The sequence below is a fragment of the Lagenorhynchus albirostris genome, chromosome 18 (genome assembly GCF_949774975.1).
Source record: "Lagenorhynchus albirostris chromosome 18, mLagAlb1.1, whole genome shotgun sequence".
Taxonomy (NCBI): Eukaryota; Metazoa; Chordata; class Mammalia; order Artiodactyla; family Delphinidae; genus Lagenorhynchus; species Lagenorhynchus albirostris.
In genome coordinates this window covers 76915412-76928946 of record NC_083112.1, presented here as the reverse complement: position 1 = coordinate 76928946, position 13535 = coordinate 76915412, and the positions used below count along the sequence as shown (strand labels likewise).

The window sequence follows — 13535 nt, the reverse complement described above, 5'->3', positions numbered from 1 at the left end:
GAGATGCATCTGCTACCCTGCAGTACTAAAGAAAGCACTTCCGGGATCAATTCTCCCCTCTCGGCTTAGTGAAGTGGGTGGTGGGCTCCTAGCCTCGGAACCGGAACCGCACTGGCAGCCGGATATCACTCCCTGGGATACACAAGAGCTGCTCCAGATACTCTTCCAAATGACTCAGTAACCGACACACGACTCCACAGGATCCGAAGCTGCCTTCAGGCTCAATTCAGGTCACAAGGTGAAGCTAACAGACCCGCTGGCATGCCTCGATGCTGCAGCTACTGCTCAGCTAAGCACGACCTCATTTTAAAGCACCATCTTTGGCACAGGCTGGGCATTAGCCAGGTAGCCTCCGTCTTAAATTAGCACCTTGCGTGAAGGAGCTCCAAGAGGGAGCTCTGACAAAACGAGCAGCTGTGGAAAGATGCAACAACTAGAATTTTACTAATAAATGCCCCTCGAAAGCGACAAGCTAACCATTATCAACACAATAAACTGAAGTAAAGATGTCGCGGTGTCTCATCTTCTGCCTCTCAGATGATCACACAGACCCATTCCAAGGTCTACAGATTATACTTTTCAAAGTTGCATTTTACAGAAGAAGAAACTGAGTCCCAAAGGGGCTATGGGTCCTTATCTGCCCCGAACGTTTCCAGACATCTTCTGGGGATCTGCCCTCATACAAACCCAATTCATGGACATCCAAACTGAGGTCTGACCCAAGAGCGGAGACCAGCAGGTGTCTACCTTCAAAGCCCTACAGAGCGTCCTGAACGCACCTGTCCTGTATGCCGGCACCTCCTCGGCAGCTGGCCACGGCTGAGACCATCCTTCCTGCAAGGGACAGTCCATTCCCATGAAGAGCGTCTGAACGACACATCAGAACCCTGCAACATGAGCTAAAAGGGTAGAGGCACAATCGTTCACATGGATAAAGTGAACGTTAACGGACTAAACCTTACTGCTGTCCCGTCCATCTTGCTCATCCTTGGTCTCAGGCATTCAACACACATCTGGCCTGAGTGCCCCTGCGCGCCAGCGCCGGGGCCTGCGTGCTCACAGTGCCCGCGAGGTTCCCAGGCCAGCGGGCTGGGGGGGGGGCAGCTTCACTGAAGACCGCAACCCTGGCTTTGCAGGACGCGGACACGTGCCCCGCCCAACACCCAGCCTGTAGCCGAGCCCCTTCCTGGAGGCTCGGAAGAGTCAGACACAAAGTGAAGAGACATGATTCCAATTCCTCCAAGAGAGCCGTCCTCCGCTTTCACTCCACAGTTCTCCTGCCTCCCACCCTCCACCACCCAACAGTGGTCAACAGTCCTCAAAAGGACCCTTTGGAAAAGCAGCCCCAGGTCCATGTGCTGCTTCCTGTCATTACTACTGACAGGCGGGAGGAATGGCGGCTGCCTGGGAAGCTGCACTGAACCTCAGTGCACGAGACGAGGAGGTGCCCTCGCGGCGCGGACGGACGCGGGCCGAGCTGCCGCGTCCCATCTCAGCCTCGCTCCTCCGTCTCCTCCAGCCCGGGTCAGGGACACAGCTCACTGGGCTCACCCAGCCTGCCTGGGACCAGCCTGGGGCTTTAGCCTCATCGATACGACAAGTGACAGGAGCTTAAAATATCCGAGCCACCTCCACTTTTCCCATTTCACCCTTAATTCCACCTTGCTCTGTTCCTGAACCTCTTCGGGAAGCTTCTTAAGGGGTGTCATTGTTCAGGAGGCCTCTGATGAGCGGGACGGCGGGCGGCTCCACCTTCACTAGCTGCGGACGTAGGCAGGCACCCTAAACCAAGCCAGCGCCTTGGTTTCCTAGTCACAGCGCGGGCAGAACGATCCAACCTGAGAGAGCTGCTTGAAGACTGAGCGAGCTGACCCGCGTCTACGGGGCAGAGCCCAGGATGCAGTGGGCACTCAGGGGCCGCCACTCATTCTCGCCACCTCTCGGGCTCCTCTAAGAGCACCGCCACCAGGGGAAGCCCAGCGCAAACTGAAACTGCAGAGCTCGTCAGAGGGGGACAGCAGAGCATTAAACCCAGCACGGGGCTCCACGTGACGACTCGGTGGCATGCCCACGAGGCCAGCCCTGCCACCAACCAAGCTCCCCTGAGAACCCCCGCTAGGAGTCAGGCTAAGAGGACTGCCCTGCAATCCTCAGTTCACCTAGTCCAGCCCGGGCACAGCGTGCCCGGCAGAATGCAAACGCTGGTTCGCACCCACTGGGCTGTGACCCGAGACCTCCTCACCACCTCAAGTCTCCACCTCCTCGGCTGCAAAATGGGGAAAGCACCACCTCCTCCGCAGGACATCTGGGAGGATTAGACGATACAGCACATATGAAACGCCTAGGCACCTACTTTGTACCTGACAAATGCTAACCCCATTTAATTCCAAGCTGACTGCCCACCCCCAGCCTCTCCAGTGACCTAGACTCGCGCAGTCCAACGTGGGGCCGCCTGCCTTGTGAGCTGCTGAGCGCTTCCAGTGTAGCTGATTCAGAGTGAGAGGTGCTGTGAGTGTGAGAAACACACACCAGATTTTAAAGACTTAATGTGAAAAGACAAAGTAACGTCAATAATATTTTAATGTTAACTACACGTTGAAACAAGAACATTATAGGTACACTGGGTTAAAGACAATGTATTATTAAAAATAACTTCATGTTTCTTTTCACTTTTTTTTAATGTAGTTTCCAGGAAGTTTTAAAAAAACAAATGTGGCTCACATTATATTTCTATTGGATGGTGCTGATCTAGACAATGAGACACCCGAAGACCTGAAGGGAAGTCTAGTTCTCCACAGTGGAAAGCAGCCTGGATGCAGAAGGGACTAACCACTCGCCCACAGGACAGCTGGCCAGGCTCTACAATGGAACACAGAGGGTGAACGCAGACACTGTCTGCCAGGAAAAATTAAATAGAATCATAATATCAGAGTAGAATTTGACATTCTCTGCTTATAAGTACCTACAAGATATTCAGAGAATAGTTATTCATCTCCTAAATGACTTTTTAATTACTTACTGTGTCTCAACTTCTTTAAACGGCAAGTTCTGGCAAAAACATGAATAAACTGACTTCAAGAATTGAGTCGGTCAATAAATACTACATCATTACCTACCACTTCCAGCTCACCATGGAGTCAGGAGCACAGGTGACCAGCTAAGATGACAGACTGCTGTGTGACCTCAAACACACCTTCAGTACAAAGTTGTAGCAAACAACTTTACCTGAATCTAGGTCGAAGGTAACACCTGGGTGGGGCATCTCATTCCCAGGGAAAGGACTATATACCTTTGTCTTTGTTTCAATTAATCCTGAAGCCTACATCAACAAGTTTCAAGTTTTCACATGAGCATGGCTTAGTTATTCCAATAGTATTTTTAAATATTCTTTTGGAGAAAATCTCAATCATAACCTTGTTAAAAATCTAGAAGAGAATTGAGCACGAGGACAAAGAAGTTTAACAAAAGAATCTGTCTGTCGGAAATACACAAAGAAGACGAACGTTTTAGAAAGATAAGTTCTTTCCCTAACTCATCAGCCCATCAGCCTAGCTGATTACAACACTGGAGAGCCCGCCTAATACCTTTCCCTTCTCTCCCGACTTTAAAGACAGAAAATGAAAACTTCATCACTCACACAGAGGGAAATCGGCACCTCTGCACACAGTCTCAAGCCGTGCTTCCAGCCAGAGTTCCCCCTTTATAGATCGACCCCGAAACAGCCAGAGGTTACTTGTCAGAAAGCTGGAAGGAGCTCTGCCAACGTCTACAGTTTTCAACTTTGATTTCCTAGGCTAGCAGCTTTCCTTTCACATCCTCCTTTGTGAGTCCAATGGAGGAAACCTTGACTGCGTCATATGTGCTTTTGTTTACCATTTACGCAGAAATGCGGGCACTGCAGACGATAGAAGAAAGAAAAGCCAAAATGTTTACCCCAAGGGGCTTCCATTTTCCCGAGGGCAAGAGAAGCAACTGATATAGGCAGTCACAGGACTGACTGCAAAGGCGTGCTCTCACACACTGCTACGGGCAAGGCAGAAGGATAAAAATGTCTCTGGAGACAATTGGGCAATAGTGCTTTAAATGTTTAAAAGCCCCTACCTTTGACCTATGCACTGCCCTACCAGGGAATTTCTCCTTCAGAGATAATCAAAGATGCAGGATTCTGTACAGAAATGGCCATCACACAGATCACTGTCTACCACAATGAAAACTCAGAAACAACCTCTACATCCAAAAGTGGGGATTAGCACCACGAACTACGGAGAAGCCATTAAAGATAACTCGACAGATATTGAACACAAGAGAACAGCCACTACGTTAAGTTAAAGCACATTATAAAACATTTATACTATGATGTCATGGATATTTTAAAAGCATATTTACGTATGTGCAAAGCAGGGGAAAGACTGAAAAATATACACTAATTTTCATATTGGTTATCTCTAGATGGCATCATTATATAATTATTTTCTTCTTACATTTCTCCATTTCCTGAAGTCTGTATAACTGAATATGGATTATGGGGTAAAGTTTTTCAAAAATACATACCAACGTCGTTCAAACTACAAGAAAACGATAACAGTAACAGCCACTGTCTATTTAGCACCAAAAACACGTGAGGCACTGTTCTAAGTGCTATATGCTAATTCACTTAATCCTACAACAAATACGAAGGGCCTGCATCGTGGTGATGCCCCTTATCCAGGTGGTAGAGCTGGCAAGAGGCAGAGTGGGACAGAAACCCAGCGGGCTTCAGGCCAATGTGCTTACCGGCCCTGCGAAGCAGAAAGCTGATATTCATGGGCAACCACCAGGAGGTGAGCAAGGCCCTGCAAGTACACAGGGCGCTTTTACTGAAGGCCCAAATCGCAGTGGGAGAGCACGCCCAGCTGACTGTTCAGCGCCCGCCCCAGCACGACCTGCTCGCAGCTGCTCAGCACCATGTGCACAATTCCCGGGAAGTGAGACAAACTGGGTTTTCGGTGAAAAGTTACTCTGTGAAGTGGCCAACTGCCACTGATGGTGATACAGGTGGAGAGGCCTAAGAAAGTAATAACTCAGCGAACAGATATCACGTTGTTAAAAACAGGTAAAAAATAAGACAGCATCCAAGCCAGCAAAGACTCACATCTGTGATGTGAACAAGTCCACCATTCACCCTGCAAAACAAACACCAAAGCGCCACCAAAACAGTCTCATAGAGCGAAAGTCAGAGCGTTTCCTCCTCGACAGTCTCACGGTCAAGGGAACAGTTTTCTTTCACAGTTTTAAGCACTAATAAACGACTACGGCATTATTTCCCTTACATAGATCTGCCTGTTCCGGCTTACCTGTGGTCATTACAGACGTACATTAGTTTGCAACTGCTGACGATTTACCTAACCACACAGATTAGTATAAAGTGAGTAATGCTGCATCCCAAACCGGACACCACCTGCTTCTCCAGGAAGGGTCCAAGAAGCAGGGCTGCCTGCAGCAGTGGAAAAGCCCCTCACTCAGGGCCAAACACCAGCTCCGTGCCCCAGCTCCGGACCCCCAGTGCCCTCAGCGGGTTGCACAGCCCCGGCTGGCCTTTCTGCTTACTGCCAGCATGGAGACTCTCACATCCACCCCCACTCCCCAGGACCTGCTGAACCTCTGGAGATGGGTCCACACATCAGTATTGCTTAAAAAGCCCAACAGCAGCCCTGTGGCTAACGTTCAGGCAGTTAATAGTGAGAACTGACGAGTCAGGCTGTGTCTCCTTCCTGTAAAACAAGGACTGTAGTAACTCAAAAGACGAAGGAGCAAACTAAGACAACACGTGGAAGTCCTTTAGAAAGTGTTACAAATAACCAAAAACAGCGTGCTATTGAGAACTGATATCAGGGGTCAGATGGAAACTCTGGAAAACTACACAAAGACAGGACCTGGTCAGCATGAGCAACCTTCTCTCTCACACACGACGTTGCCTGCATGTCCAGGACAAGTTCTGTCCTTGCTACACGTGCTAGGCAAACGAGGGTTTCCAAACACAATATTCCCAAGCTGGAGACAATCACGGTGCCTGGCTCCTTGTATCAGTAAACTTAACTTTCTAGAAAAGTTCCAACTTTATTTATCAAGACATAATAGTTAAAAAAAAAAAAAGACATAATAGTTCTAAACAGGGTCATCTTACATCCTTATTACACCATTAGGAACATGAGAAAAAACCTAAATTCTTATCAAATTCCATACTATTTAAGGAAACAAAAAAGTCAAACAAGATGCTTGCTAGGAAGCAAACATTATATGAAAGATGAAAAGATCATCCAAGATATATGTGCTGTTTTCCTAAACACAGTTTTCCAATTTTTAAGTTTTTTTAAATTTTCCAAATTTAAAAATGTTTTCCAACTTAAAACTTAAATTGCTTCTCAAAGTTTAACAATAAATGCAAATCGTACAATACTCCTTTAAAATTAAAACTCCTTTCATAATCAGAACTCATTAGGGGAATAATACTTGATTTTCCACAGCGAGTTAAGGTGTGTATGTGTTAAAATAACTGATAAAGTAATTATGACGTTCAGTTCCTCTCTTCCTTTAAGAAATCTGAAGACAGTTTTTTTTTAATAAATTTATTTATTTATTTTCGGCTGCATTGGGTCTTTGTTGCTGTGCGCGGGCTTTCTCTAGTTGCGGCAAGTGGGGGCTACTCTTCCAGTGCATGGGTTTCTCATTGCCGTGGCTTCTCTTGTTGCGGAGCACAGACTCTAGAGCACAGGCTCAGTAGTTGTGGCGCACAGGCTTAGCTGCTCCGTGGCATGTGGGGTCTTCCCAGACCAGGGCTTGAACCCGTGTCCCCTGCCCCTTAAGACAGTTTATAATGGTGGTAGACAAGAAAATACATATACCAAAGACAGGCAGTCTGTTACAAACACAATGCAGTCTAAACTAACCCCTGGAAAAACCTACCTTGACACTTATATAGAACAAAAGCTAATCTACAATTCAAGCTATCAATCTTGAGTTTCATGCTTGTAATTTCAAAAGCTTTCCTGTCAGTCTCTTGTCTTCCAGCATTTTGTGAAAATGAAGTGTGTAGAGCTACAAAGTGTTTCAAAAGAGCCAAGTCCTTCCCTCCTCACTCCCTTTCCATGTATTTTTCTTTAAAAACACTGGGAAGCCACCCGCCACACTGCGTTCCATGTGTGAGGCTGTCTTTCAGTGAACAAGCCTGTCCCTTCACATCACAGATTACAAGTCTGGAAGCCCAAGTTGAGTCCATACCGTACAGAGTGACTAACAAATGTATGAGCCTTCTGATGTGCTTTTTTAAATTGTTACCTCTTCTGTAATTGAAAGTTTTAAAGTTTAACTTATAACTGAGTTTGAAAGAATGTTAACTAAACTTGCCTCTGTTGTAAATTTACTGGAAGAGATATTTAAATACCACAAAATAAGTCATACTTGACTTCTTTATATAAAAGGAAACCTTTCCTACCAACTACAACTGCCAGGTCATCAGGCAATCACAAGTATTAACTGAAGGCCTACTATACGCCAAGCACTGCTCTAGATACTTAGGATGTGTTAGTGAACAAAGTCTCTTCTAGAACATCTTAAATAAACTCAATTTAACAAAAATAGTAGCTATATAAAATTTCAACAGCAACCTTTGGAAAACTAAGGATGAGGTGTTTTGGTTTTTTTTACGTTCAACATTCTTTAAAACAATACCTTCTTGCAAAGTGAGTTTCAAATTTAGTCTAATGAGAAACTAAACTCAATAGTTTGAAGGGGATAATAAAATTCCTCAACAAAGGTCAAAAAAAGCAAAAACTGCTACAAGCATTTATTATCACAGCCTAACAGGGAAACTCAATGATAAAACGACAAAGCCCATCCAGCAGAGGAAAAGACCTTTCTGAAACAATGTCTCTCCCACGCCTAAACAGCCACCATCTCCACTTTGGACTCTCCTCTGAGCATTTTCACTTATCTGTACATGATTTCCTCACAGACATCAAATGCTACCAACTTAGTGTTTCCAATCATATTCATAAAGACAGTAATTTACTCTTATCAAACTTCAACCAAGAGATAAGCGTTCCATATAGCCTTCCTCACAGATCTGATGACTTCTACATTTATTTCCCAAGAAACCTAAGAGACGGTTCTTTTAGGATACAATGGTTCTGTTGCAGATGCTTTCATATACTGTTACCTAGAAGCCTGGTATAATTCATCTCAGTACTCAGATAAGGAAACAAAGGCAGAGAGTGGTAAAGCCGCAGGTAGAAAAGGCAAGATTTAAACCCCCAACTGACTATAACCACATTAGTCTGTAATTTCCAAATAAAAAAGCTGCTACATTTCTGATCTAAAGTCCTATCCCAGGATTAAGAAAAACCACACGTGGTAACATAAGATGAAAAAGAAATTTCCAGGGCTTCCCTGGTGGCGCAGTGGTTGAGAGTCCACCTGCCGATGCCAGGGGACACGGGTTCGTGCCCCGGTCCGGGAAGATCCCACAGGCCGCGGAGTGGCTGGGCCCGTGAGCCATGGCCGCTGAGCCTGCGCGTCCGGAGCCTGTGCTCCGCAACGGGAGAGGCCACGACAGTGAGAGGCCCGCGCGTACCGCAAAAAAAAAAGAAAGAAATTTCCAGAGAGCTGCTACTGAAAGACTGTATTTAGCACAGTGACAAAATTCTAAGCAACATGGAAATGACACCCACGCCCCAAGACATAGATTAACATGTCCCTAACCTAAACATCAACTGTCAGAGTAAGAACCACCTAAAGGGAGTGACACTTGGAGGACTGGGGGTCCATTTTCTTTCTCCCGGCTCCGCCTGATCACCTGCTTAGGGTTCTGACGGCTGACCCAGACCTGGATGCGCGTCCCCCGAGAATCCCTAGGGCAGAGTTAAAGCTAAGGCAAGTACCAAGGAGTCAGAAAGCGCCCCTGCCCAACAAACGGCTGTCGAAAACGTGTTGTCACCTGCACCACGAGCTACTGTAACCACCTGTCCCCATCGCAGCGGGCAAAATGTGGGGCTCCTCCCTGCCCTGAGCCCGCAGTCGCCCCTGCGGAACCCGCGAGCCGAGCCCCGGGCGCCGCCGCTGCGGGCCGTTACCACGCCCGCCCGCCTCGCGCCCCAGCGCCCCGCCGGCTCCGCCACTCACCTCCAGGCGCAGGGACGCCCCGCAGCCTCGCAGGAACTCGCGGATGTTGCTCAGGCACTCGCCCTCGCTCCGGGGCTCCGGGTAGACCTGCAACACAGAGAACAGGCGCTGAGCGCCGCGGGCAGGCCGCAAACGCGCCCTGAGGGGAACGCGACGCGGCCCCGGCGGGCGTGCCGGCCGCGCGAGCGACCAGGGCGGGCTGCCCCGGCGGCCCGGAGCTAGCCCGGCCGCCCCCGGCGCCCGCCCGCTCGGCCGCCGCCTCTCCTCACCCTTTTTCCTTCCTCCGGGATGCACCAATCTCAGCCCCTTCCCTCACCAGGAAGTGGAGCGGCGCCGGAAGTGACGTCTTCAGACCGCGCCCCGGCAGGCCCCGCCCGCAACCTCTTCCGGTCCCCCGCCGTGAGGGCGCGGTCTCTTCTCTCGGCAGCTGGCGCTGGCCTTCCGACGCGGCCTACCTGGGCCGGCCCACGCGCGTACTTCTCCTCCCCGCACTTGGAGCTCGCCCTCGGACGCGGCCCACGTGGCCCGGCTCACGCGCGGATTCCCCATCCCCGCACCCGGCGCTCGCCTTCCGACGCGGCCTAGGGGGCGCAGCCCGCCCCGCCCGGAGGGACCCGGGAAAGCTTGGCCTCCTCCGCTTGAAGCAACCACGAAGGGACTGTTGAGAACCTGTTGTTTTCTCAGTTCTTCCCTGCCCCCGGCTCGGGGAGAGTGGAGCTGGAATTCTAATACGATGACTTAAAACAATTAGCGACGTAAATTATGCCGGCTGGGATTAGAGTGCAGTGTTTTCTTTTACTACATATAGACCGTGTGCTTCATCAATGATTAGCCAAAATAGCTGGTCCCTCGTCAGCGAAAAGTCAGCTGGGGAGAGATTGTGGCGAATGCAGCCTCCATCACAGGTGAAGAGCAGCGAGGGCTCCTGCAGACTGTCTGGTGCTTGGTCCGAGGCAGAGCTGTAAAGGCCACGGCCACACGTGTAACCAGTCACTGACAGCTTCCCAGGGCAAGAAACAAAGGAAACCAGGAACGGCATCGGTTACACAGAACCATCAAGGGAGAAGCCTGAGATCTCAGAAGAGCTTTTTGTTGTTGTTCTGAACAGCATGTGAAGACTGTTTACACTAAAGTATCGTACAGAATTCTAGCATTTGGGGACGTTCAAGACATTTTGTCCTTCTGTCCTCTAGGGGGAAATCACGACATTCATTTAGGCCTCTCTCAGGAATACTGCAGTTTCATTTCAAAGTGGTCAGGTCTTCTAAAACTACAAAAGAAAACCAGGGTGTTGAGCAGTGCCAAGAAGGAGGAAATGACACTTTTTTTTCTCTACAGTTTAAAAATTCTTAGGAGTGCCAGCATATTTCCCTCCAAATACTGAACAGATTTGTTTTTTTCGGTGGAACTTGAGAGAGAGTGGAACAGCAAAACCAAAGCTGCCTTCTAGTCCATTTTACTCCTCCCTCACACTTTTTGCATACAAATACAATCAATCCTCATTCACGGATTCTATATTTGCAAATTTGCCTACTCGATAATATTTATGTGTAACCCCAAAATCTGTATTTGCGGCACTTTCTCATTTACAGACGTGTGCAAAGCAGCAAAATATTTGAATTGCCTTATGCACACGTTCCCAGCTGAATTTGAACAAGGCCATGCTCTGCCATCTTCTTGTAGCTCATAATGTAAGCAAATGTCCTTTTCACTCTACTGGTGCCACATTTTTCACTTTTTTTTGTTTTTTGCTTTTTCTTGGTGATTTCACTGTTTTAAATGGCCCCCAAACGTAGTGCTAAAGCACTGTCTGGCATTCCTAAGCGCAAGAAGGTTGTAATGTGCCTTACAGAGAAAATACGTGTGTTAGATAAGCTTCACTCAGGCCTGAGTTATAGTGCTGTTGGCCGAGAATTCAATGTTAATGAGTCAACAATACGGTACATCCAGAAAAAGGAAGAGGATATTCGCAGATCTGTACGTGAAGCCGCTCCGGAAAGTGCTAAAGTAACCTCTGTAGTGCGTGATGGAGCTATGGAAAAGATGGAAAAGCAACTAAATTTGTGGATTCATGAGATGACAAGCAATAAAAAGAGTGTAGTGGACAGCGTTGTTGTGAGGCTGAAAGCCAAAGAAATTTACGGTCATGTTACCCAGGGTCAAGAAAATGTTAAACCCTTCTCAGCTAGTGCAGGTTGGCTTGCAAGATTCAAAAGGCGATACCACATGAAAAATGTTAAACTTTCAGGCAAGGTGGGTTCTACAGATCAGGAGGCTGCAGAAGAATTTAAAAAATACCTGCTAAGCATTATACATGAAAAGGGTTATATGGAAGAGCAGGTTTTCAACGCTGATGAAACTGGCTTATTTTACAAGAATGTTGGCAAACGAACCTATGTAATGCAAATGGCCTCCAAAACTCCTGGCTTTAAATCATTCAAAGACTGTGCAACCTTGCTATTATGTGCAAACGCCAAGGGTGACTTTAAGTGCAAACCCCTCATGGTACACAGAGCACAAAACCCACAATCACTTAGAGGGAAAAACTTGAACTGTATGCCAGTCCACTGGAGATGGAACAAAAAAGCATGGATGGCGTCCAGAATATTCTGGGATTGGTTCCACAACTGCTTCATCCCAGAAGCTGAACGTTATCTCCATGGCAAAAACCTTGCTTTCAGGGTTTTATTAATTTTGGATAACGCCCCAGTTCATTGCCGTGAAGAACTCGAAAATGCCCACCCCAACATAGAAGTTCTCTTCATGCCCCCAAACACAGCATCTCTTATCCAACCCCTCAATCAGGGCGTGATAAAAGCTTTCAAGGCACACTACACCAGGGAGCTTTATAGCAAGGCTTTTGAGGCTCTCAACGCCAATGAGGAGACCACCATGATGGACTACTGGAAGTCAGTCACCATACGCAATGTTATTGATTACATCAGCACAGCCTGGGACAGCGTCAAGCAGGCTACTATCAACAATTGTTGGGGAAATGTTTGGCCAGACTGTGTGAAAAATTTTGAAGGTTTTGAAGGTGTTACAGAAAATATAACGAGCAGTGTCAAAAACATAATGCATATTGCACAACAGATAAGTGGAGAAGGTTTCAGTGACATGAAGGAAGGCGATGTGGAGGAAATTTTGGCAGAAGTGGCAGTAGAACCCACCAACAAAGACCTGGACGAGATGGCAAAACAAGGCAATGGAGTTAGTGATGATGAGGATGGTGATAGTCAGCCTGAGACTCCAAGAATCGTCCCTCTCACAGCAGCCAAAATAGCAGAATGGAATTCTGCCTTGGAAAAAATTTTCAATGACATGGAAAAGTGTGACCCTGTGCCCGAACGCAGCCTCACGTTTAAGCGCCTCACCTCCACCGCGTTCATCCCTTATGCCGAAACGCTTAAAGATTTGAGGCAAAAAGCCAAGCGGGTGAGGCTGAAGCAGTTTTTCAAGCCAGATTGGGAGGGCAAGTTGCTGACACTGTCACCAAACTGGGAAAGCCAGACTCCTGAGGCAGAGCTGCCAGATCTCACAGGCCACCCTCCCTGACATCTTCCTTCCTGACTCTCCCTCCGTTCCCGTACAGCAAGCCGAGGTCACCAGGTTTAACCCCACCGTGCACTGCCCTATCACGTGTCCCATGGCTCCATCAACAGTAAGGTGGTTTCCATAAATTTTAAATGTTTGATCTTTGGTTAATGCTTTTTTTTTGGGGGGGGGCTTTCTTTCTTGCATTATGCTGTAGTATCCAATATACAGTGTGTATTTGTGTGTGTATGTGAGCGGTGAACATGTGTACTGTGTATGTGACTGAATGGAAGAGCTAAATTAGAACAGTCACACTATGGTAGACTACATTACATAATGCTGTAATTGAGATGGTGTTTTATTATAAAGATATACTGCATGTAATTATTTGTAAATATATATATATGTTAAATAAGCTATCTTTAAACAGAAATACACCTAAAAACAAGATTATGTATTGATTGGTTGACCAGATGTTGTGACCAGAGGTTCAAAGGAAACTAACCCTGTATTTCTCCATGAACAGTGGTTCAGTAGTTGCTAATTCAGTGGTCATGGTGCCCTTGTAGAATGTAACTACCACAAATAATGAAATCAACTCTACGTTTAAAATTATTGATCCATAAGGATCTAATTGTTATGATTTCTCTTCTGAATTGAGTCAATACAGCTATTGTGAGTTCACAAATGATGGAAACATATGTTACAGTTCTTGATAAAAATTATTAAATATAAACTGCAAATTTTATTTGGAAATATATATCTTCATGAGATGTATAGGGTTTTTTTTTAATTAGTTCATTAACCCATGGATAATCATCACTTACTGCTGGAAAGAGATACGG

General features: G+C 47.0%; 1 protein-coding gene across 4 annotated transcripts in view; it reads right to left on the bottom strand.

Moving 5' to 3' along the window:
* ARHGEF7 (Rho guanine nucleotide exchange factor 7) overlaps positions 1–13535 on the bottom strand; it is a 126007-nt gene that overhangs the window by 88722 nt on the left and 23750 nt on the right. For all 4 annotated transcript variants that reach the window (XR_009536726.1, XM_060128989.1, XM_060128986.1 and 1 more), the window contains exon 2: positions 9157–9243. Coding sequence is in view for 3 of the 4 variants with exons in the window: in XM_060128989.1 (XP_059984972.1) it covers positions 9157–9243 (87 nt within the window). In the remaining variant the exon portion in view is untranslated. The remainder of the gene's footprint in view (positions 1–9156; positions 9244–13535) is intronic.